General features: G+C 49.0%; 1 protein-coding gene and 1 long non-coding RNA gene across 2 annotated transcripts in view; one reads left to right on the top strand and one right to left on the bottom strand.

The window, feature by feature from the left end:
* Positions 1-12,140, bottom strand: part of LOC117068991 — an 84,967-nt gene extending 72,827 nt beyond the window's left edge. The window contains exons 1-2 of the long non-coding RNA XR_004431332.1: positions 11,902-12,140; positions 3,273-3,365 (exon numbers count right to left, since the gene is read on the bottom strand). This is a non-coding gene — a long non-coding RNA (uncharacterized LOC117068991). The remainder of the gene's footprint in view (positions 1-3,272; positions 3,366-11,901) is intronic.
* Positions 12,141-12,215: 75 nt separating this feature from the next.
* Positions 12,216-22,202, top strand: part of APCDD1L (APC down-regulated 1 like) — a 57,049-nt gene continuing 47,062 nt past the window's right edge. The window contains exon 1 of the mRNA XM_033186874.1: positions 12,216-12,988. Coding sequence (XP_033042765.1) covers positions 12,940-12,988 — 49 coding nt within the window. The 5' untranslated portion in view covers positions 12,216-12,939. The remainder of the gene's footprint in view (positions 12,989-22,202) is intronic.

The following is a 22,202-nucleotide window of genomic DNA, read 5'->3' as shown; positions in this document are numbered from 1 at the left end:
GTCAATTAAACTTCTTCCCGTTATAAATTACTGTCTCAGGTATGTCTTTATTAGCAGTATGACAACAGACTAATTAATAAAATCTCTAAAAGACATCATTAAGAAAATTAATAAGAAAGCTACCAGAATAATTTGCTAATAACATATCTAGAAAAGAACTTGTATCCAGAATATGTAAATACTCAATAATAAGTTCAATAATAAAACACAAACAATTCAAATTTTAAAATGGACAATAGATCTGAAATCTTCACCAAAGAAAACATAGTGATTTCAAATAAGCCCATAAAAAGGGGTTAAACATCATTAGTAATCAGGAAAATATGAATTAAAACCACAATGAGATACTAGTACATACTCATTAGACAAAAACAAAAGAAAATATGACAACATCAAGTGCTGATGAGGATATGGAGCAACTGGAACTCTCATACACTGCTGGTAGAATGCAAAATAGCATGGCCACTCTGAAAAACAGCTTGTCAGTTTCTTACAAAGTTAAAGATGCCTGTATTAGACAACATAGCAATCCTGCTTATCAGTACTTACCCAAGAGAAATGAAAACCGATGCTCATCAAAAACCTGTACATGAACATTTATAGGGGCTTTATTTGTAACTGCCAAATCTGGAAACAATCCTGATGTCCCTCTACAAATTATAGTGTAGCTCTACAACTAAACTCCACTCATTATTAAATATGAATGAACTACTGATACAGGCACAATGTGAATTGATGTCAGATGAATTCTGCTAAGTGAGAGAAGCCAGACTCAAAAGACTATGTGCTATAAGATTCCATTTATGGGACATGCTAGAAAAGACAAAACTATAGGAAAAGAAAACAGATTATTAGTTGCAAAGGACTGAGGGTGAAGAGAGATTATCATTCCCAAGGAAGGATTTAGGGGTGAAGGAACCCTTCTATATCTTGATGTGATGGTTGCACACTGGATACATTTATCGAAATTCCACAGAACTGTACACTAAAAAGACTAGACTTGACTGCATGCAAATTATACCTTAATGAAAAATGGGTAAAAAACAGAAATGGGAAGCAGTATCTTTCATGGCAAATGGAAGATAATCATCTTTTGTTTTAAAGACAATGAAAACAAAGCATCGAAATAAAATTTTGGCTAGATACTGCTCCCTGGTCACAAGCTCTGAGCCTGAGGACTGCTTTACCTCAGTAAAGGAGAGCTTGACAAGTGTTAAGTGGTGTTGAAGATACACCATCTCCCAACAGAGACTTTTTCTTTAACAATACAACCAAGAAAAGACTCATTGATAGTTCGTGGCTTATCTACATAGCACCTGAAATCATTTCTGCCATCTCTGGTGGAAACACCGCACCTCAGGCTGGGCCTCCAAGGGAGGCAGCCTGGCTGGGTCCCAGCAGCTTTTTGCTGGGCTTCCCTGAGCTCTTCCCAGAGGAGGCACACTTTGCAGCCTCCTTCCTGGTTTTCTTGGAGTCTGTACATTTTACTGCCCCCAAAGTTGAGAAAGCATCACTGCCTGGCAGGGCCCTAAGCTTCACTTCTTCTCAGGAAATCTGCACTTTCGCTGGCTTTTGGAGTCAGAAAACTTCAGAAGTTCTGCCTCTCCTGGTACAGTTGCCGATGACTGAGAACAGATTTCTGAATTTTGAGGATGCTCAAAGCCCTCCATCGACCCATCACACCCAGAGAAAGTCCATGGCTTCACCCCATTTCCACCAGGGGCTCATCCCCCACCCCTGCCAATAGGCATTTGTTGAATGAATGACTGTGTGATGGGCTTTTGTGGTTACTAGTTTTCTGTAATAAGACTGTATTTTACCTCATAATAAGTAAAAAAAAAAAAAAAAAAAAAAAAAGAGGAAAGAAACCTGTACCCCAGGCGACAGAACGTTGTAGGGTTGAAAAGGAGAGTGTATGGCTTCTCACAGCTGAGAACCATGCTGGACAGTGTTCATCTCCCTTCAATGTGCCTGGAGTGTTTAATGGGTGAACTATCTAGGTCCAGATGGAGAGAGGCTTGCTGAGATCACACTGGTGGATGGTGATTTAGCTGCACTGGAGCCTGGACTCCTCACCCATCGGATCCTGCCTCCTCCTTCCCCTCATCACCACGAGTCAGCATTATCCAGCACGGCCCTGTGCCAAGCTCTGGTCTTGGGGGCTTTACTCACATCATCCCATTTACTCAGAACAGCCATCCAAGACTGGTTCGTGTGGTACAACAAACATACAAACATCAAAATCACATACATGACGGTGAGCTGGCCCCTGTCCCATGTCCACACTAGTGCAGACCTTACTGTGGGGACAGGATCACCAGCACTGGTTTCTTTGTTCCCGTCCTCTGCCCCTTTTACATTTTTTGTAGAATATGGATTTTGAAATCCACCATACACTCTCTTTTTCAATAAGCCATGCAGCCCTGGAGACACAGCTGGACCCGGTGGATTTGGCAAGATGCAGGAGTGAGCCATCCAGAGGCATCTTGGAGACCGGCTTCCAAGGAGATGCCCACTGGTGTTCACCAACGCATGTAGACACCCACCGGCTTCCCACAATGTTCAGGCTAAGGTCTGGGCCATGGCGCCCCAACAACCCTTTGTGTTCACCTTTCTTTGGCACCACCAGGCCACAAACATCTAAGCTATGATAAATATGGTAGCAAAGAAGACATGAGGAGACTGTCACGCACACCATCCTGTATCACCCACAGCTCTCTTCCCATTTCGTGGCTCCTCCACGACCCGCAGAGTCCACAAACAGGGCCGGGGCACTCAGACCCCTCGTGGTTCTTGGACTTTGGTGGGAGATCTGGTTTTACTTTGTTCAAATTGCTAAAACTAATGGCGTGTTTCTTAATTTCCTGGAGCTTGGGGAAAACAGCCCAGGGAAAAAAAAAAAAAAAATCAGCCTCTGATTCATTTTCTCCCTTCCTTCCCTAAATGGAAGAGAATACTCAATGCATACCCGTGGTTGATAGATGTGAGTACCTTGAATCAAAGCCCTGCTTCCCCGTATGGTATAGAGTCTTGGAGGAGCCTTCGAAGCTAGCTCCTTTCAACAAGTTTCAATAAAAGTGCCTGGCCGTCAACAAAGGCACAAGCAAATCTCAGCCCCATCAAATCCAAGCGTTTGTCACCCTGAAGCCTGGTGGGAAGGCTTTTGGGGTCAGGGAACCAAGGGGAGGCCAGGGGTGGAAGGAACAGTATCTTGTTAACTTTTTTTCTTGGGGGCAGTTTGCAACTTCACCACCACCCCAACTTGCATTTACCTTGGCCTGAAGAATTGGGACGTTCTGCAGTAAGGTCCATAAATTCCTTTTTTAAGCTAGCATGAGCCAAATATAACAAGTAGCTGTCCAGACCTGTTTAAAAAGAATAAACCCCAGCTAAGCGCATAAATAACAGCCCACTGCCTTTTATCATATAAACATGGCTGGAAAGCCAAATGCGCTACAGAGCCTAAACACAGATTCTCATTGTTATCTCATTAAGTCCATTAAATATGCAGGAAGGAAAATGCTTTCACATCTTGGGCCTGCTTTAAACTATCAGGGAACAGATTAGAGTCAATGAATGCTGTGAACTCTGAAACTGCCAGCCCTGGATGGGGAGTGTGGGGGGTGCTCCCAGTGGAATCCAGGTCCGCACCTGTCACAGACAAGAGTTCACAAAATCTAAGTGGACTCTGATGTGCAACCTCCCTCCCTCCCCCGGCCCCACGCATCCCCGTTGCTGGAACCTTCAGTGCCTCATCTGTAACTCACGAATCAGGATCAAGAGATAAACCCCCACCTCTGAGAGAGAGAGTCAGTAGACTCGAAGCAGAAACTGTGCAAAAGTCTCTTGCCGGTGCTCCGGAAATTGCCAGGGGTTCCAGGCCGCAAGGCGAGACGGCTAAGTTGCTTCTGGCAAGTTGGAAAGAGCTTATCAATTATTCATGCAACTGGATAAACAGGGATTTTATCTTGTAGCATGAATCAAGAGATAAAAATTCCATTTCAAGAGGGAGGGGTGGAGACTAAACCCTGAGTGTTAATTGTAAACTGAAAAAAAAGAAGAGAGAAGGAAGGGAAAAATAAGGTCTTAGGCTTGGGTTGTGCTGTGAGCACTTGTAAGATCCCCCACCCCCAAATATTGCTTCTCCAATTCCCGAAGACCCCCAAACTAGGCAGATGGCCAGAAAAGAAACAGAGAGTGCCGTCTGTTCACCTTGAATTTAGCTAACCTGCTCCCTGGGTGATACACCAGGCCTCTTATTGGCATAATGTGCCAGCCAGAACAGAACCAAACACTTGCAAGCTGATGGTGGGGGGATTGTAAACCCCCAAACACTACCTTTTTAAGGTATTTCTGTTTAAAATCAATGTGCTGCTTCCAGACTGAAATCCAAAGCAGAGGAAAGTGTACAAACAGCTGCCTAACAAGGTGGAAGGCTCAAAGCAAAACAAAACAAAGGCAAATCCAACATGCAGGATATTTTGGCCAAAAAATAAGATTTCTTTTTTCATGTCCCTCCCCCACCCACTACCCATAGCCTTGCGTCTAACAGTTCCTTAAAGGCTAGGAAATTAACCCAAAAGATGAAATTAAGGAATTAGTAGTTTATCAAGGCATTCACATTATTAAATTTGACCATAGATGAGAATATTTATATGCATATGTAAAATTCATCCATCCCAGCGTTAGCCGGCGTTGTCCCTGCACTGAAGGACTATACGTAACTTTCATTTTTCTTCTTCCCAGTTTGTATTTTCCAAGTAGCATATTAGGGACACTGTTAATTTTACAATGAGAGAGAAATAAGAAACTCAGTGCTTTTAAAATCCTATATGAGGAGCATATATTGATTTTTATAATGGGGGTTAACAATAAACTTCATAACTGACATAATTTGAAGCCACACATGTTCCCTAACTTTCCTTTTTCCCCTCTTCGACAAAAGCCTCTCAAAACAAGGAATCTGTCACAATAGCTTTTGCCTTTTCTTGCGACCCAGCTGGTGGATGGGAGTGGGGGGCCAATGGGTACAGAAAGGTGAGACCCTGCTCCAAGCAGCTCTTGTGCACACACGAGCAGACATCAGAGGATGGGGACCGAACCATGCTCTTTGGCAAGCCCTGGTGGATCTACATCACTCCAGACTGTCAGTGCTACGGCCAGAGGGACCTGAGTGTCTGGGTGACACCCAACTACCATTCTGGCCATCCCTCTGCCCCTTGCTGTGCCTCAGTCTCTCCATAGTCTCTTTTGCTTACCATACTTTTTGGATCGCAGACACAGGAAGTTGCATTTAACATTACTGAGTTCATGGCATGCTAACAACCTTGGTCTATGTTGGGACCCTCATCTGTCTTATTTTCTTATTGTATAAATTTTTCCCTTTGCCCCCGCTCCCATCTCCACACCCGTTTCCTTCCTTCCTCCTCTTGAAAGACATTCCCTGGAGTATGTCTAATGGATTGCCTTAGATACACACACGTGAAATGCAAGCAACACTTGCGTGCAGGTTTGTGTTCTGGGTTTATATGAATATGCTCTTCTGCTCAAGACATGATGTGCTTTCCGGATCTCTCTGTGTCATCGCGTATATCATTGCTCCGACAGCCATGGATCCCTCTTTGCAGTCTTCACATTTGATAGCCACTTAGAGGCCACCACTTCCCACCCCATGAAGAGCACTATGGTGACCCTGAGATGACACTGGTGAGGAGGACGCTCAGAGACCAGCCTCTCTGCCTCCATTCCCTGTCCTCTCCTCTCTAGGTGACTCCCAAGAGGTCATTTGAAAATGAGTGGACCTGGTCTGCAGAGGCCTCCCAGCTCCAACATCCTGCAGTGCTGAGCCCAACATGGGGTCTTGGGTGATATGAGCCACTCATCCATAAACCTACCCAGTCCCCTCTGAAATAATGGCGACATCTGCCCTCTTACCAAAGACCTGCAGCCCACCAGGCCCCACACTAAGGGCTTTACTTGTGTCATCTCATTACATTTTCCCCAAACCTAAGGATTCTCCCTTTGCAGTTGAGCAACACAAGGCTCAGAAGTCTGTGCCCAAAGGCCCAAAGTCATGTACCTCATGAAGGGCAGCACCAAGACATGAGCCCCATTAGACGCCCAAAGCCTTCCTTCCGCCATGAGTAGGCAGCCTCTCCTCCATCCTGCATCGACAGAAGCCTTCGCTCAGGCTGAATTTTCTTGCCTCCCAAGTAGAATGAACCAAGCCAGTCCATTCTTTCTACAGACCATCTGCAAGCCCTGGTGGGTCTACATAGCATCAAACGGTCAGCTCCACGACCAGAAGGACCTGACTGTCTGGGTGTCATGTTGATGAAGCTATTGGTGCCAGACTCAGCTGCTCAGCCACCATTCCACAGCCTGCCATGAGTGGCCCTGGCATCAATGAGCGGTTTGAGCTGGGCTGGGGACCCAGAAATTTAACAAAAACAAATCCCCAAACCTCCCAGGCAAACAAGGCTGGCCACATAAGAGCAGGCATTTGCTCTTCGCTCAGCAGCACCTGCCTGTCATGCTGGTGCTGTGGCTGTTCACAGGAAGAACACAAGGCCCTGCCTTTGTGGGAAAGCACCCCTTAAGTGCACAGGGATTAAGATGTGTCTCCACAGCTTGAGTTAACACATTAATGAATTGTTACTAAAAAATTAACAAACCATTCGGTGTGAGCACCACCCAGAGCAACAATTACAGCAAATGGAGTGTTAGTCATCCACCCGCCCACCCATCCACTCATTAGCCCACCCACCTACCCATCCATCACCTATCCATCCACTCACCCATTCACCTATCCATCCACCTACCCACCCGTCTATCCACCCACCCACCTATCAACCCTCCCACCTATCCACCCACCAACCTATCCACCCATCATCTATCCACACACCCACCTATCCACCCACCCATACATTCACCCACTCACACATCCACCCATTATCCCACCCACCTACCCATCCATCATCTATCCATCCACTCACCCATTCACCTATCCAACCACCCACCCAACCATCCACCCAACCACTCACTCACTCCCTCCCTCATCCACCTATCCATTCACTCACTCATTAACCCACCCACCTAACCACCCACCTACCCACTCACTCATCTACCCATCTCCCCACCCATCCACCCACCCACCCATTTACTCACCCACTCATGCACCCATCCACCCATTAACTCACCCACCTACCCACCCATTCATCCATCTATCCAATTACCCACCCACTCATCCACCCATTAATCCACCAAACCATCCACCCACTGACCCATCCACCCATTCATCCACCCATCCACCCATTCATCCACTCATCCATCCATCCATCCACCCATCCATCTCACCCCCATCCACCTACCCATCCTCCTCCCCTTCCATTCACCCACTCACTCATCCATCCATCTATCCATCCACCAACCCATTCACCCATGCATCCATCTATCCATCCACCCCCCCACTCATCCACCCATTAACCCATTCACCCACTTACCACCCATCCACTCATCCACCCACCCATCCATGCATCCATCCACCCATTCATCTATTCATCCATCCATCCATCCATCTCACCCTCCATCCATCTATCCATCTATTCACCGATTCATCCATCCATCCCCCCACCCACCCACCCATCCACCCATTAACCCATCCACCCATCCACTCACCCACTCACACATCTATCCACCTACCCAATCACTCATCCATTCATCTACTGAATTCATACATTCATTCAAAACATATTCACTAAACATTTATATGCCAGGTATTAGGTTAAGCCCTCCAACGCCATCCTCCCCCAGCCCCTACCATACACACAACAGCCAGATAGAGCAAGAAGACCTATGCAGGTTTGAGGGCTGGTGGGTGAGTTCCCAGACAGCCCAAGGTATTTCCACAACCTGCCTTCCCAGAGGCAGGTGAACAAGATGCCATTCAGGACCTAGGTAGTTTAGGTTCAGGCTGAGGAGCCAGTCTTTCCAGCCCAGACCAGGTTTCCATCCAGGCTCCATTGCATACCAGCTGTGTGACCTTCAACTTCTCACCATGGGGTTTCAGGGCCTGAGAAGACTGGACCCTGCACCCAGTGCTCAATTCCTGGACATGGTCTTCTAATTCCTACAAGTGGCACAGCTTCATTCTACTTTACAGAGGAAGAAACAGATGCAGAGGGAATTGCAGGGCCGGGACTGCGGGGAGGCACCCAGGGCTCAAACTATGAGAAGGCATTCACCTGGAGGGGCTATCTGCACCTGTGCCCACCCGAGAGTGAGTGCCCATTACATGGTGAGCCCTGGGAATCAGTTTGCCTCCTTCTAGCACCGGGCTGTGGTGAGTGGCTAAATGGTAGCATTAAGATTTGAATTCAGGTCTTCTGATAAACCCAGTACTCATTCTGTGATAGTTCATTTGTTCTCTCATTCATTCACTCAGCAAACATGTAGTGAGCCCCTGCTATGCACAAGGCATGTGCTAGGCTCAGGGGCACACCAGGCACTTCTGAAGGACAGGGACTTGGTTTTCCTGCCTCAGTTTCTTCTTCTGTAATATGCAGGTTGTTGTAAGGATCTGGTCGACTCGGGCCAAGCCAGCATGCTCACTCTGGTGGCAGAAATGGTCACCAAGAGGGGCCCAGCCCACCCCGGCCTGTCCCCTGCTTCATCCAGAGCTGCCCCAACCAACTTTCTTGGCCCAGGAGGCTGCCTGGATGTTTATTTGGTTATTAGATAACCAGGCCTGGGCACCATTTCTTTGATCAGATACCCCTGATAACAAGCAGAGGAAACAGACCATTTTATAGCATGATTTTGTGGGGTGATCTTATCATCCCATGGTGTTTTTAACAGGGACAAGGATGAAGAGGTAGGCATTTGGAGAGGAGGGGGAAGGAATAGAGGCCCTGCTCTGCAATACTTTCCTCCTGATTCTGTCTGGACTTTGATTCTGGGGGAAGAGGTGGTGTGGGAGATAAACATGGAGCAAGAAGGCTAGCTCTCACTCACGGACATCTGACTCAAGGACGCTTCCCTCACACCCAGCAAGATCCCCTGAATCCTCCCAAAACCTCAGCCCTAGCAGCTCTGACCACCCAGGGAGGGCCCCTGCAGTTAACAGCCCAGAAAAGCCCAGCTACAGAGGCCAAGATGCGATAATGCCCACAGATGTGACTCATGGTCAACACAGAGCTGGGGCTTCTCCCCAAAACAGCTTTATGATTGCTACCATTTCAAAAGTTCTGAAGCGATTATTTGGTAAGAAAGAGGTCAGGAACCAAGCGTATATCACCCTTCCTTGAGCAAAATGCAAGATCTGGACAACATAATTTTTTCTTTTTTTGATTAAAAATAAATTTATGTTTGAAGACAATGAGTTTTAGCTTCGGTTCCTTCTTTTGCTCTTGTTTGATCTCCTTGTGAGTTGAGGAGAGCCTTGTTCAAACACTATTTGTCCATATTCTTTGCTTTTTTCTATTTGTGGGGTAAAATCTGTGTTACCTCGACAGGGGCAGCTCACCTGCAATGTGCTTCTGTTTCCTCACCTGGAAAGTGAGGAGCGCTGGACCCATCAGCCTCCAGTGCCCTTTATCCTCCCACATCCTCCCAAGTGTTGCCCCATCGCAAGGGTGAGAACGCAGCAGGCGCAGGGCCCACCTGTAACTCTCAGCCTCAACAGTTGGGGTTTAGCTAGGATCTAGAAAAAGCACTTTGTGTGTGTGTGTGTGTGACAAGGTCTTGCTCTGTCGCCCAGGCTGGAGTGCAGTGGCACAATCATAGGTCACTGCAGCCTCGACCACCCAGGCTCAAGAGATCCTCCACCTCAGCCTCCCTAGTAGCTGAGACTACAGGCCTGTGCCACTACACCTGGAGAATTTTTGTATTTTTTTGTGGAGATAGTGTTCTGCCATCTTGCCCAGGCTGGACACAAAAAGTACTTTGGAGTTATGTTTCCCCCATTATTCACACACCTCTTTGAAGAGAAGCTGTTATTTTAAAACAGGCCTTTTCTTTTGGGGTCCTCAGATTCAGGAAGGAGTAGACAACCCAGTGAGACAGGACATGTCCTGGAGACACAGCACGGTGGTCAGAAGCAGGGACCTGGGAGTTCTGCCACCTTCCAGCTGCCTGGCCTCAGGACAGTGGCCCAAATTCTCTGAACTCAGTTGCCCCAGTTTGTAAAATGGCCTGACCATAATTCCTACTTCTTGTCAATTTGCTCAGATATAAAGTACATGCATATAAAGTACTCAACCCACCTAGCGCCTGACCCATGCCACAGTCTCAATAATTATCAGCAAATCCTCTCATTTATAAATAAGCCAATACAACTATTAATACACAAGCACCATACTTTGTGGAAAAGTTCGTACCTCTAATAGCAGTATAATAAGTTCTGAAAATACTGAATTATGACCCTACGTAGGACATCAGTGTAATACCCATCCTCCCTGTGAAAAGACACTAATGCTTGAACCCCCATCAGCCGCCTGGGACTTTGAAACACCCACATCCAGAGACTGGAGTCTCAAATGATTATGGCCAGAATAGCATGTAGTTGTAATTTTTTTTTTTTTTTTTTTTTTTTTTTTTTGCTATGGAGTTTCACTCTCGTCACCCAGGCTGGAGTACAATGGCACAATCTTGGCTCACTGCAACCTCCACCTCCCAGATTCAAGTGATTCTCCTGCCTCAGCCTCTGGAGTAGCTAGGATTACAGATGCCTGCCACCAGGCCCAGCTAATTTTTGTATTTTTAGTAGAGGCGGGGTTTCACCATGTTGGCCAGGCTAGTCTTGAACTGCTGACCTCAGGTGATGCACCCGCCTGGCTCTCCCAAAGTGCTGGGATTGCAGGTGTGCGCCACGGCACCCGACCTTAGCATGCAGTTTTTAAACTACCCATAATTGTAAATTTTGTACATTGAAAGACAGATAATTGAACAAATAATCATAATTATGCAATTATAAATAATCACCCTGCACAGCTCTCCTCTTGCCCACAAAGTTATCCCTTTCATGAGAATTTAACATGTGACCTGTAGCCATTGTCTGTCAGGGAAAGCTCATACCGATTTCGGTTTCAGGAAGGCCACCTCGCGTCTCATAGAAACCAGAAAAAAAAAATGTCATTTTCAGGAAGCAAATTGATCGTTTTCCTCACATTTGCATAAGGTTGTGCTGTGGCCTTGCTCTGAGCTTTTTCCTATTCCCTGTTGCCTCTGGAGAGGAGGAAAGCTAAGGACAGCTCATGGGCCCGCGTCGGGGGTCCCTGGGTGGACTGAAGGGCTCTTGTAGCTCCTGCGAGCCTCACTCAAGTTTCTGGTAAGAAATCAAAGGGTGAGGTGGTGTCCCCTGGTCCTCTGTGGGATGATCAGCTCACAAAAGTGGGACATATGAGTCTATAAAATGCTTCAGAGGCGCAGGTGGACTGTTCACCGGTTAGCCCCGGGAAAAGGGCCTGGCCCAGTTCTCCAAACCTTTCCCCAAGGAGGCCACATCTCTGTCTTCTCTCTTCTCTCTTGTCTATTCTCTCTTCTCTCCTCTCTCTCTCTCTCTCTCTCTCCTCCCCCCTTCCTCCTTCCTGGTTCGCTTTTTACTTCTCTTGATTTCACTCCCTCCTTCCTTTTCCCTCTCTCTTCCCTCCCCTTACTCTCTCTGCCTGTTTCCCCTTTCCCCACTTTCATTTCTCTTTCTGTCTCTTTCTTTCTCTCCCTCTCTCAGGTCTCCCTTCTCTGTCTCTCTTCATCCTCTCTTTTCCCCCCTCTCTCCTCTTACTTTCTTTCCCTTTTTCCTTTTTCTTTCCATCTCTTCCTCTCTGTCTCTGGGTTTATGGCAACGCAAGGAGACCCGCACATCCCCAGCCCGCAGCCTCGCCCCCTCGGTCCCACTTCTGTTACCGGGTGATCCATGCAGGTGGGAACAATCCAGTTAACTTTTCCCATCCGAGTGATTCTCTTTCTCTTCTTCATTCATAAATCCCATAACTCTCCCTGTCTTCCTTTCCAAGGCTCGTGCACTTGACTTCAAGGCTTGCCTGCCACCCAGGGTGCCACCAGAGTCCCAGTGCCTGGGGTCGGGGCCGGAGTGGACCCATTGGGGTCCCCCAGCCTGTCCTCCGCCTCACGGCTGCCTTGCCTCTGAGCTGCCACCCTCAGCTGACTCACTCAGATGAGATTTGGGGAGTGGGGGGGGAGCAGGAGGAGGAGTTGGGAGGAGGAGGAAAACCCGCCTGGTCGGCTCCACACTTCGCCTGGATGCGTTTGGGTGTGGTGGGGAGGGGTTGAGGGCCTGGTTTACAGACAGAGGCCGTGGCTGGCTTCTAAGCGACCGGGTTGGCCACTTTCACTGAGCTTCTGGGTTTGCTGGGATGCAAGTTGACGCGACTTTTCCAGGAGTATCTGGAAGACTTGAATAGAAACTTCAGGGGTCCCAGGACTGGAGGGGCTAAGGGGAACTCCCCGCCCCGCTTGACCTTCCAGGGAACGGCCTGGCTAGGGGTGCGCTTTGACGCAAGGAGCGCATCGCTCTGGCTTGGCCGGTACCAGAGTTTGGGGAAGGCCTCCTTGCCCACTGCGAAGACTTTGGGGAAGGCGACGGCCAGGGGACAGACATCTGGGGGAGTGCTGGGGGTCTGAATGGTAGAAAGAGCTGCACCAGGGGCTGTGGGCCCTGCGCCGGTGTGCGAGCCTCGCCGGGGGCTGTCTCCACCTCTTCTGGCGAGTTGGACCTATGAGTGAGCAGCTCCGCTTACAACTATCAACAGCCGGGGAGGCTGAGCGCGTGTGAGCGCCGAGGGGGGCGCAGGACCCTTGCAACTTCTTCTCAGGACCCCAGCCTGGACGCCGGCGACCGCTGCCGTCCGAGAGCCCAGCGCCCGCGCCTCCCCTTGCGCACCTTGGCGGTGCCCAGCGGGCTGTCCTGCTAGCCCCGCCAGGATGCTCGCAGCCATGCTCCCCTACGCTTGCGTCCTGGTGCTTTTCGGAGGTAGGTGCCACCCTCCCCCATCCGGCAAACTGGCTGAGGTCGGAAGGGAGGGAGCTCGCCGTCTGATGTCCCCTAAGGGCCCTTGGGGACTACGGCCCCGGGCCAGCGCACTCGGCCGCTGTGCTGCGCCCTGCGCGCCCTTCTCCAGTCTCACCTGGCGGGCACCTGCGCGCCTCCAGGAGCTTCCTGGGCCCTGCGGAAGGGAGTCGCGTCACCGCACCATGTGAGCGCCCCTGTACGCTCTGCGCCTGTCCGAGCCTGGCCTGTAGGTACCCAGAGCTGCCCTTTGTGCTGGGCCCAGTGGGACCGGGGCCTCCAAGAAGATACAGGAGGATCCCAGACCCACTGAGCCCCCCACGGTACTGGGCAGCCCCGGTCACTCAGACCAAGGATCCTGGGGTTCTTCGTGCCCACGGAATCCTGACCTGTGCGGGGTGGGGCTTCGTCCTGCAGCAGGACTTGGGGAGAAGCTAGGGAGCGCACAGTGACCCCAGGCACGAGTTGTGCCCAGCAGGCCTGACAAAGGGGACCAAGGGGCTTCAGGAACCCCTGGTAGAGGAGGCAGTGCCTTCTCCAGGACTAAGGGGTTCCTGGTGGCTCTTCGTGGGGGTGGGGAGTAGGGTAGACAAAACTGTACAAAGGCCAGCTGACTGGAGTGTGCCATCACAGGAGCCAGTCACCACTGACAAAAATGACAGTAACCACAGTTGAAGTGTGCCCAGCTGGGGGCTCATCCTCAAGCACCCTTACATGATGAAAGGCTAAGAATTCTGGCCCTGGGCTTAAGAATTCTTCCCTGGTTGGGAAGCCCAGATCAACATGGTATCAACCCGTCTGGCCTTGCGTAAGCATGGCCATCTGCTCTCTCAGTCTTGACTTTCTCTCCTGTCAAATGGCCTAACAAAATCCCCTCCTCCCTCTGGGATGGTTGTGAAGATTACGGGAGCACGTGCAGGAAGAGCACTCCACTTGCGGCCTGGCCCTGAGCTCACGTTCAGGGAATGGCCCCCGAGAACCCCGGGGTAATGAGGGGCTGCGCGGTCTCACGGAGCATAGGCAAGGAGCTAAGTCTAAGTCACCTCGAGGAGCTCTTCAATCACAGTCTTTTCTTCCCAGACCCCGTATTTCCAGGCAAGCTGTTTGGGGAAGAGCTGGCAAGGGTGTGAATGAGGGTCGAGGGAGGGCGCCTCCGCAGTTTGAAGAGTTGCAGATGCACATGTGGAAAGGGACAGTCATCCAGAGACCGCTTCCCCTGGCAGCCTGGGAGCGAGAGGTCACACAGCTGCCCTTGGTCGCAGAGTTGATCACCAGCATGAAAAGAGACCACCTCAGCCCTGCTGCTTCTTTAGAAAGGGCAGGAAAATGTGAACTGGAAAGGGTGAAAGTGGGCCAGGCATGGAAGCGCACCTCTGCTGGGTGCTGAGATAGGGAGGACAGGATGGGGAAATCCGGTGTCCATCTGCTGTCATCCACCTCTTCCAGGCCGTTGCACCCAGTGGGAATGGGACAGTCTAGAGTGGTAGGACACATGCCCCAGGAGCCTGCAGTCTCAGTCATAGCACAGGACTGTTGTCTTTGGCAGGCCTGAGCTTCCCGTCATGCCAATAAAATCACTGTGAGTGTAGAACCGTGGCTGGCTCCTGGGGAGTCTTGCTGCCCAGCTCCTCGGTGACCTTTCACCACAGCAAGTGAGACAGATTCAACAGCAGAGAAGCCAAGAGTGTCCTGGGGGGCTGACGAGAGAAGGGGGCAGCCTGCTCCCGGGTCCACCTGCCCTCCATTCCGACACAGCCGCCAGAAAGGGGGAGGATGCCGTTCAGCCTGCCACTGCAGCTCCCAGCTGAACGCTTCTTTCAAAAGCTCTTTTCACCACTGGCTGCATCACCAGGTGATGAGATCCTTTTGCTTTAGGAAAAGGAAACGGGACCCAGTTAATCCTTCAGCTACTTACGTAATTTAGGTGCCTGAGCTGGGCAGGCCTGAACTTCATGTCTCCAGGTTCCAGAAACTATATATATAATGGCATACCAGCCACCCCACCAAAGGAATTCAGATTGTGTACACACACGTTAGGGGTTCCTAACCTCACTGCTATTGACATTTGGCACCAGATGATTCTTTGTTGGGGATGAGGGGCCCGTGCTGTGCATTTTGGGGTGCTTAGCAGCATCCCTGCCCTCTTCCTACAGATGCCAGTAGCACCTCCTCCTAGTTATGATAACTGAAAAAGTCTCCAGATATGGCCACATTTCTCCAGGGGATAAAGTGGCTCCCCAGTTGAGAATCACTGGTATGAACAGATCAAACCCAACGGGTAGCTTTTCAGATGAATCTGTCAAAATCACTGGGTTAGACGGATTTTGTTATTCTTGCTCTGAACGATCAGGAAATCAAAGGCACAGTGGGGCCCCAAGAAAAACAGCATGGCTTAGGTAGTTTCTAATTTGGACGCTGATTTTTCCCATTTGCTCTCCCTCCCTCTGGTATCTGAACATGTCTGCATGGCGGCTGCAGGAGCCAGGCTGCGGTATGGGTAGCCACCCACTGCAGCGAGCCTTCCTTCAAACTCTGTCAGGCCAGATGTGTCTGGTGCCAGTTCTCCAGCTGCCAGCACTGGTTCACTCCACAGCAATTTCTGGCTTTTAAAAATCTCATTACTCAACAATTTGTGCTGGAGGGGGAAAATGAGAAACCATAGCTTCTCCTTTTTTTCTCGCACTTGTATTTTTTTTTTCTAATTTCAGCTCTGCTTTTATCTCTTGCCATATACTTTGCGATGGCAAGTTATCATTTAGAGTCAGATTAACTAGGTCAAAAATCACAGGCTATTCCATAATAAATTAGTTGTTGATGTGAAGCTCTGTTTTGAAACCCAGAATAAAAACTAAAGAAAATTACTTAAATACACTCATCCAAAAATCTAACGTGAATAGAAACCCATAATCATATTAGTTATTTAAAACAAACAAAAAAAATTATCAGTGGAGACTTCCTCTTGCTGCTTTGCGACGTGCTCCTTGAAGACAATCACTGTGGCCAGCTGTGTCACTCATCTTCTGACCAAGGCTGTGATCGCAAAATTCAAAACAACCAGCTCCAGGCAAATATAGCAGCTTCCTTGATTTCAAAACCATCTGGATGGCAAAGCAGTTAAAAGCTACATGTGAAGAAATATTTTTTCAGCGTATTGGAAGTTAACTGTGCTAATGAAAGCTTAAAGCCAGAAAGAGACCCTGATAAAACTTCCAAGATACGGTGGTTCATGCCAAAACCAGCCTGGAAAATGAAGATCAATAGCCCAACGCGAAGCAAAGGAGAAGCCTTTAAAATTGGTTTGAGTTTGAGGGCAGCTAGGCTGAGTTGGGGGACTCTTGAGAAGGAAGTGAATTCTGAAGTTGGCACGGAGGGTGGTTTTGGAATTAGACAGACCTGGGTCCTACCCTGGCTTTGTTACCTTCCTGTTCTGTCACCTGGACCCACGCAGCCTCCCTGAGCATGTGGCCCAATCAGTGTGTTGGGAATGGTGATAACTGTGACCTCAGGGAGTGCTGGAAGTGTTCAGTGAGATGGTATACGGCCAGGACTTAGCACTGAGAACCTGGTGAACCCTCTGTGCTGTCCCTGCAGGGAGTCATATACTGCCCTAAAGTCCCCAGACATGGGGAAGAAAGAGCCAGAGCCCCTGCTCTCAGGAAGTTGCCATTTCAGCTTGAGTTTGTACGCATCACTTAGCATCTGTCTCCTTTTGGCAGGTGCTGTATTTTCTTCCCCATGAGAACACCTTGACTATCATAATGATATCAACAGCAATAAAATTAATAATTGTTTGGGTTTAACCCCGACACCATGCAGGGCCAGGCTCCATCCTTCTTGCTGCTGTCTCCTGTCATTCTGCCCCAGCCCTGTAGCCAGTGCTGCCATCATCAATTTCCTTATCTGCAGAGTGGGGGTGTTGACAGCGCTCACTGCCAGAGTAGGGTGAACTTGCTAAGAGGAAGAATTGGGCTGGGTGTGGTGGCTCATGCCTTTAATCCCAGCACTTTGGGAGGCTGAGGTGGGCAGATCACCTGAGATCAGGAGTTCAAGACTAGGCTGACCAACATGGTGAAACCCTGTCACTACTAAAAATAAAAAATTAGGTGGGTGTGGTGGCAGGCACCTGTAATCCCAGCTACTTGGGAGGCTGAGACAGGATAATTGCTTGAACCCTGGAGAAGGAGGTTGCAGTGAGCCAAGATTGCACCACTGCACTTCAGCCTGGGCAACAGAGCCAGACCAAAAAAAAAAAAAAAAAAGGAAGAATTGTCTAGCAGAGAGGCACTGACAGAGTCTCAATTCAGTGGACGTGTATTGTGTGCCTTCCTGTGTATGTGCCACTCACTGGTGTGAGATGCAGAAGACGGAAGGACAAATCAGACAGCTCCCCACCTTCATGGAAAATGGGGCATCTGAATCTTAAATGAGCAACTAATTACAAGACTGATGAGCACGTTCCCAAGCAGTTTTAGGGGTGTTGAGCCCAGGCTGGGAGGTTCAAGACGGCCTCCCTAGAAAGGTGATATGTAACCTAGAACTTGAAAAAAGGGGAGGGGCTAAGTGAATGAGGAGGGGGCAGAACAGGCAGAATTCCCAGCAGAAGGACTAGTATGTGCAAAGCTTAGATGCAAAAGAAAAGAGTGAGGGACCAAGTGGTGGACAGTGGACAAGGTCAGGGGTTGGCAGGGAGTGGTTCCTGGAGGGTTGTAGGGCCTCAGAAAATAGTTGGACTTTATATCAAGAGCAATGGAGTGTTCACTGAAGGATTTAAAGCAGGGTAAGAATGAGATGCCTCTAGAAGTAGTGACTTCCCCATCACTAGAGGCATCCAAGAACTAGCTGGATGATGCGAGTAGCACTGGCTAGGAGTTGACCTGGATTAGCTTCCAGCCCTGAAAGGGTCTAACCGGAAGCCAGCACATATGCTATCAACAGCTGTTTCGGTCCCGTGCTTCTCCCTGCCCCCATTCAGAGCCTGGTAATAATGACAGTGACAGTGATGGGCTGTACTTACTGAGCCTTCTCTGTGTCCACCAGGGCCCAGGCTCAGCTCCTGACTTACAGTAGCGTTGGAGGTGGGTTGTTAGCCCCATCTTACAACACTCCTGGAAGGTGAAGCTTTTCACTCCCATTTGACAGATGAAGAAACTGAGGCCCAGAGAAGTAGGTGACTTGCCCAAGAAGAGCTAGGCAGGGGTATAACTAAGACTCATTTGCAAACTGGAAACCTTGACAGGCAAAACTAGAGGTAACGTCCGTGCCCATTGATACCATAGTGTTGTCTTCAGTTTCATCATCAGGGAAACGAGAAGAATGTTACTACCTCTGAGTGAAATCCAATCCAAAGGCCCTGACGTGGCCCACAGTACCCTGCCTGCCCTGGTCCTGTCTGCTTCCTCACTCAACACCAACTACCTGGGCAGCTCCTGGCTTGGCCTCCACATAGGCACCACCACTCCCTGGGGGCCTTCACGCTCTCTTCCCTCTGCCTAGAACACTCTTTTGGCTCCTTCTTCCATTCAGGTATCTACTCCAGATGTTACCTCCTCTGAGAGGCCTTCCCGGAAGGCTAAAATGGACTCATTGACTCCCCTCGCACACACACACACACACACACACACGCATGCATGCACATGCACACACACGTGCACACACAGACACACATGCATACTCACTCACACGCATACTCATGTGCGTGCACACAGTCCTTCCCAGTACCCTGCTCTGCCTTTCTGCACGACACCCCTCACTGTCCATACACCGTGGCCTATCATTACCTGTTTCCCTGTTTAACGTCTGTTCCTCACTATGAAGTAGGCTGCACAAGAAGAAGGCCTGGCCTGTTTTATTGACAGTTCTTTCCCCGGTCCCTAGAATAGTGCCTGGCACATAGTAGGTACTCAGTAATCACTCATATATCCAACATAATGTAAGCAGCAGCAGACGGGAACCCTAGTCACAGCTGCACTGAAGGGCCCTGCCACCGAGGCCCTCCTCAGCTCCTCTGGGGCCTCCCCAGCCACCTCCCCTCCGCCAGTCCTCTGCTCTGTTGTCTTCATCTCTTCACCTCACCACCAATGCCAACATCTAATTGAGGATGTCAACCACTTCAGGGGGCATTTTGAGATTTAAAATGCTTGCATGCTGTCAAGATGTAAAGTCCATCAGCTGGAGTCTCTCTTGATTTATGGACACTGTCTCAGCCATGTTCACTCTCTCTGCGCTCTCCCCTCCGCATGCTCCTTGATCCCCATGTAACAGTTGTCTCCACACACTTCACAGATAACCTCTATTTCTTCTTAGAGAGGATAGTGGCTGCTGGGCTGGAAGCACCACCGTGAAGCAGTCACTCAGAGCCCACCAGCCTGTCCATCAGCCGCATTCCTTCCCACCACAACCTCCATATGAATGCATATGCTGTTTCTTCTGCCTAGAACTCTGTTCCCTGCTGCCAGCCTCCCCTTCGCCTGCAGATTTTAGTGGAAATGCTTAGCAGTGGAATTGCCATGGCAAAGTGTGTTTGCTAAATTCTCCCTCCAGCCTTTTTTCCAAATGAGTTGTAGCAGCACCACCCACATGGTGACCTAGGAGAGCACTCATTTCTTTTTTTTTTTTTTTTTTTTGAGACGGAGTCTGGCTCTATCTCCCAGGCTGGAGTGCAGTGATGCGATCTCGGCTCACTGCCAGCTCCGCCTCCCGGGTTTATGCCATTCTCCTGCCTCAGCCTCCCGAGTAGCTGGGACTACAGGCGCCCGCCATCTCGCCCGGCTAGTTTTTTGTATTTTTTAGTAGAGACGGGGTTTCACCGTGTAGACCAGGATGGTCTCGATCTCCTGACCTCGTGATCCGCCCGTCTCGGCCTCCCAAAGTGCTGGGATGACAGGCTTGAGCCACCGCGCCCGGCCGAGAGCACTCATTTCTTACATCTTCACTAACCCTTGCTATTATTACTTCTTAAAAATCATGCCAGTGGCAATGCTTGGTGGTTTTTATTTGGATTCCTATAATATTATGAGCAAGGAGAAGCATGTATTTGTGTTTTATAGTCCTCTTGCATTGCTTTTCCAATGAACTGCCTGGTCACATATTTCTCCCGTCATTATATTAGATGTTCAAACCATTTTTCTTATTAATTTATAAGTGCTCTTTACATACAGAAAAGTAGCTGTCTCTTGTATATGTTGCAATTTTTTTTCAGCTTGCTGTTTGTTCACCCAAGCTTCCTGAAACAGAAGTTGCTGTTTCTCTTCTCTTTCTTGTTGACTCCACTGAAACCTATTTAGGGGTGCATGGGCTACTAGCAAGTATATATATTCCCCAGAGGGGAGAACAGATGATCAGATATTCCTACCATAAATTACCACTTTGTATGTGTGTGAGGGGGGCTGTGTGTGTGTTGGGGGGGTGTGTATGTGGCAGAGGAAGAGGGAAAGAGAGAAGGAGAGGAAAGGAAAGAGTCAGGGAGAGGGAGAAAGACCAATTTACCTCAGAGAAAAAACAGCTAGAGCACTGTGATAGCACATTACTTCATTTTATCCCCACAATGTCTCTATGCCATGAACACTATTACCCCATTTTCACCCTACTGATAAAGACATACCCGAGACTGGGCTATTTACAAAAGAGGTTTAATGGGCTTACAGTTCCACATGGCTGGGGAGGCCTCATAATCATGGTGGAAAGCAAGGAGGAGCAAGTCACATCTTACATGGATGGCAGCAGGCAAAGAGAGAGAACTTGTGCAGGGAAACTCCTGTTTTTAAAACTATCAGATCTTGTGAGACTTACTCACTATCACAGGAACAGCACAGGAAAGACCCGCCCCCATGATTCAATTACCTCCCACCAGGCTCTTCCCATGACACCTGGGAACTGTGGGAGTTACAAATTCAAGATGAGATTTGAGTGGGGACACAGCCAAACCATATCAGATACCAGGCACTCAAGTCATCCAGCCAGCAAGCCCAGCAACCCAGATTTGTGGGCCACCAAGTTTCATGCCTCAACTGTCACCCTCCAGTGAAAGTTCAGCTCCAATTTCATGCAAATACCTCCCTGCCCTGATGCCTTTGAAAGTACCATGAATGAAAGCAAAATCTAGACACCAGGAGACACACACACTCGGAGGCATCTGAGCTGACTGTTTATATAACATGGCTTAATGGGGAAGATTGCAGTAGGAGACCACAGACATGCTAACAAGAGCAGTTTTTTAAAACCCCAATTAAATGTTAATCTGAGAGTTGCTGAAGACAGAAGGATCCTAATTGTTCATCTGTAAAGACTGCAGAATGGTCTGGGCTCCGGAATTCAATTGCCCGGGTTCACATTCCAGCTGCTCTATTGACTGACTAACCACTTAATCCCTCCAAGCCTCAGTTCCCTCCTTTGCAAAATGATGTTTAACCCATGGGACTGCTTGAGTAGATAAGACTGTCCGTGTGGGAGGCTCACTGCAGACCAGACACAGAGCAAGTCCTCAGTAGATGTCACTCATACCATTTATGAAGGTGACAGGACACTGCCCTACAGATTCCAACCTTTGGACCTGCTACATTGCTTCTTCTGGGTGACTACAAAGCTACCTTCTCCTTCTGGGATATCCGGAGCTTGGCTGGGGAGAAAGAGACAGAAATGGTGTCTGGATGGGTCAGAGGAAGATAGGGGTATAGAGAAGGGTAAAGAGGTGAGAAGCCCAAATTCCTGCTTCCAGAGGTGCAAGGGACTCAGGTTGCTTTTGCCTGAGGATGTATCCAAATGGCCCACTCTGGTGGCTAGGAAGGTACTAGGTATTTCTGGGAAGTGGGGATTTGGGGAGTTTGTGTTTGTTTCCTGGGGCTGTCATAACAAAGTACTATAAACTGAGGGACTTGGAACAACAGACATCCAAAATCAAGGTATCACTGGGGGCATGCTCCCTCTGAAGCCCGTAGGAAGGAGTCTTCTTTGCCTCTTCCAGCTTCTGGTGTTTGCCAGCAGTCCTTGGCATTCCCTGGCTTTAAACTCCTCACTTCAGTTCCTACCTCCATTGCCAAGTGGACTTCTTCTCCCTGTGTGTCTCTGTCACTGTGTGTCATCTCCTTTTCTAATAAGTATACCAGTCATATTGGATTTAGGGCTCACCCTGCTCCGGTTTGACCTCATTTTAATTAGTTACGCCTGCAATGACCTTATTTCC

Source organism: Trachypithecus francoisi, unplaced genomic scaffold, assembly GCF_009764315.1.
Source record: "Trachypithecus francoisi isolate TF-2019V2 unplaced genomic scaffold, Tfra_2.0 Lachesis_group21, whole genome shotgun sequence".
NCBI classification, from domain to species: Eukaryota; Metazoa; Chordata; class Mammalia; order Primates; family Cercopithecidae; genus Trachypithecus; species Trachypithecus francoisi.
Note: the sequence above shows the minus strand (reverse complement) of the source record. Positions and strands in the feature narration are given on the sequence as shown.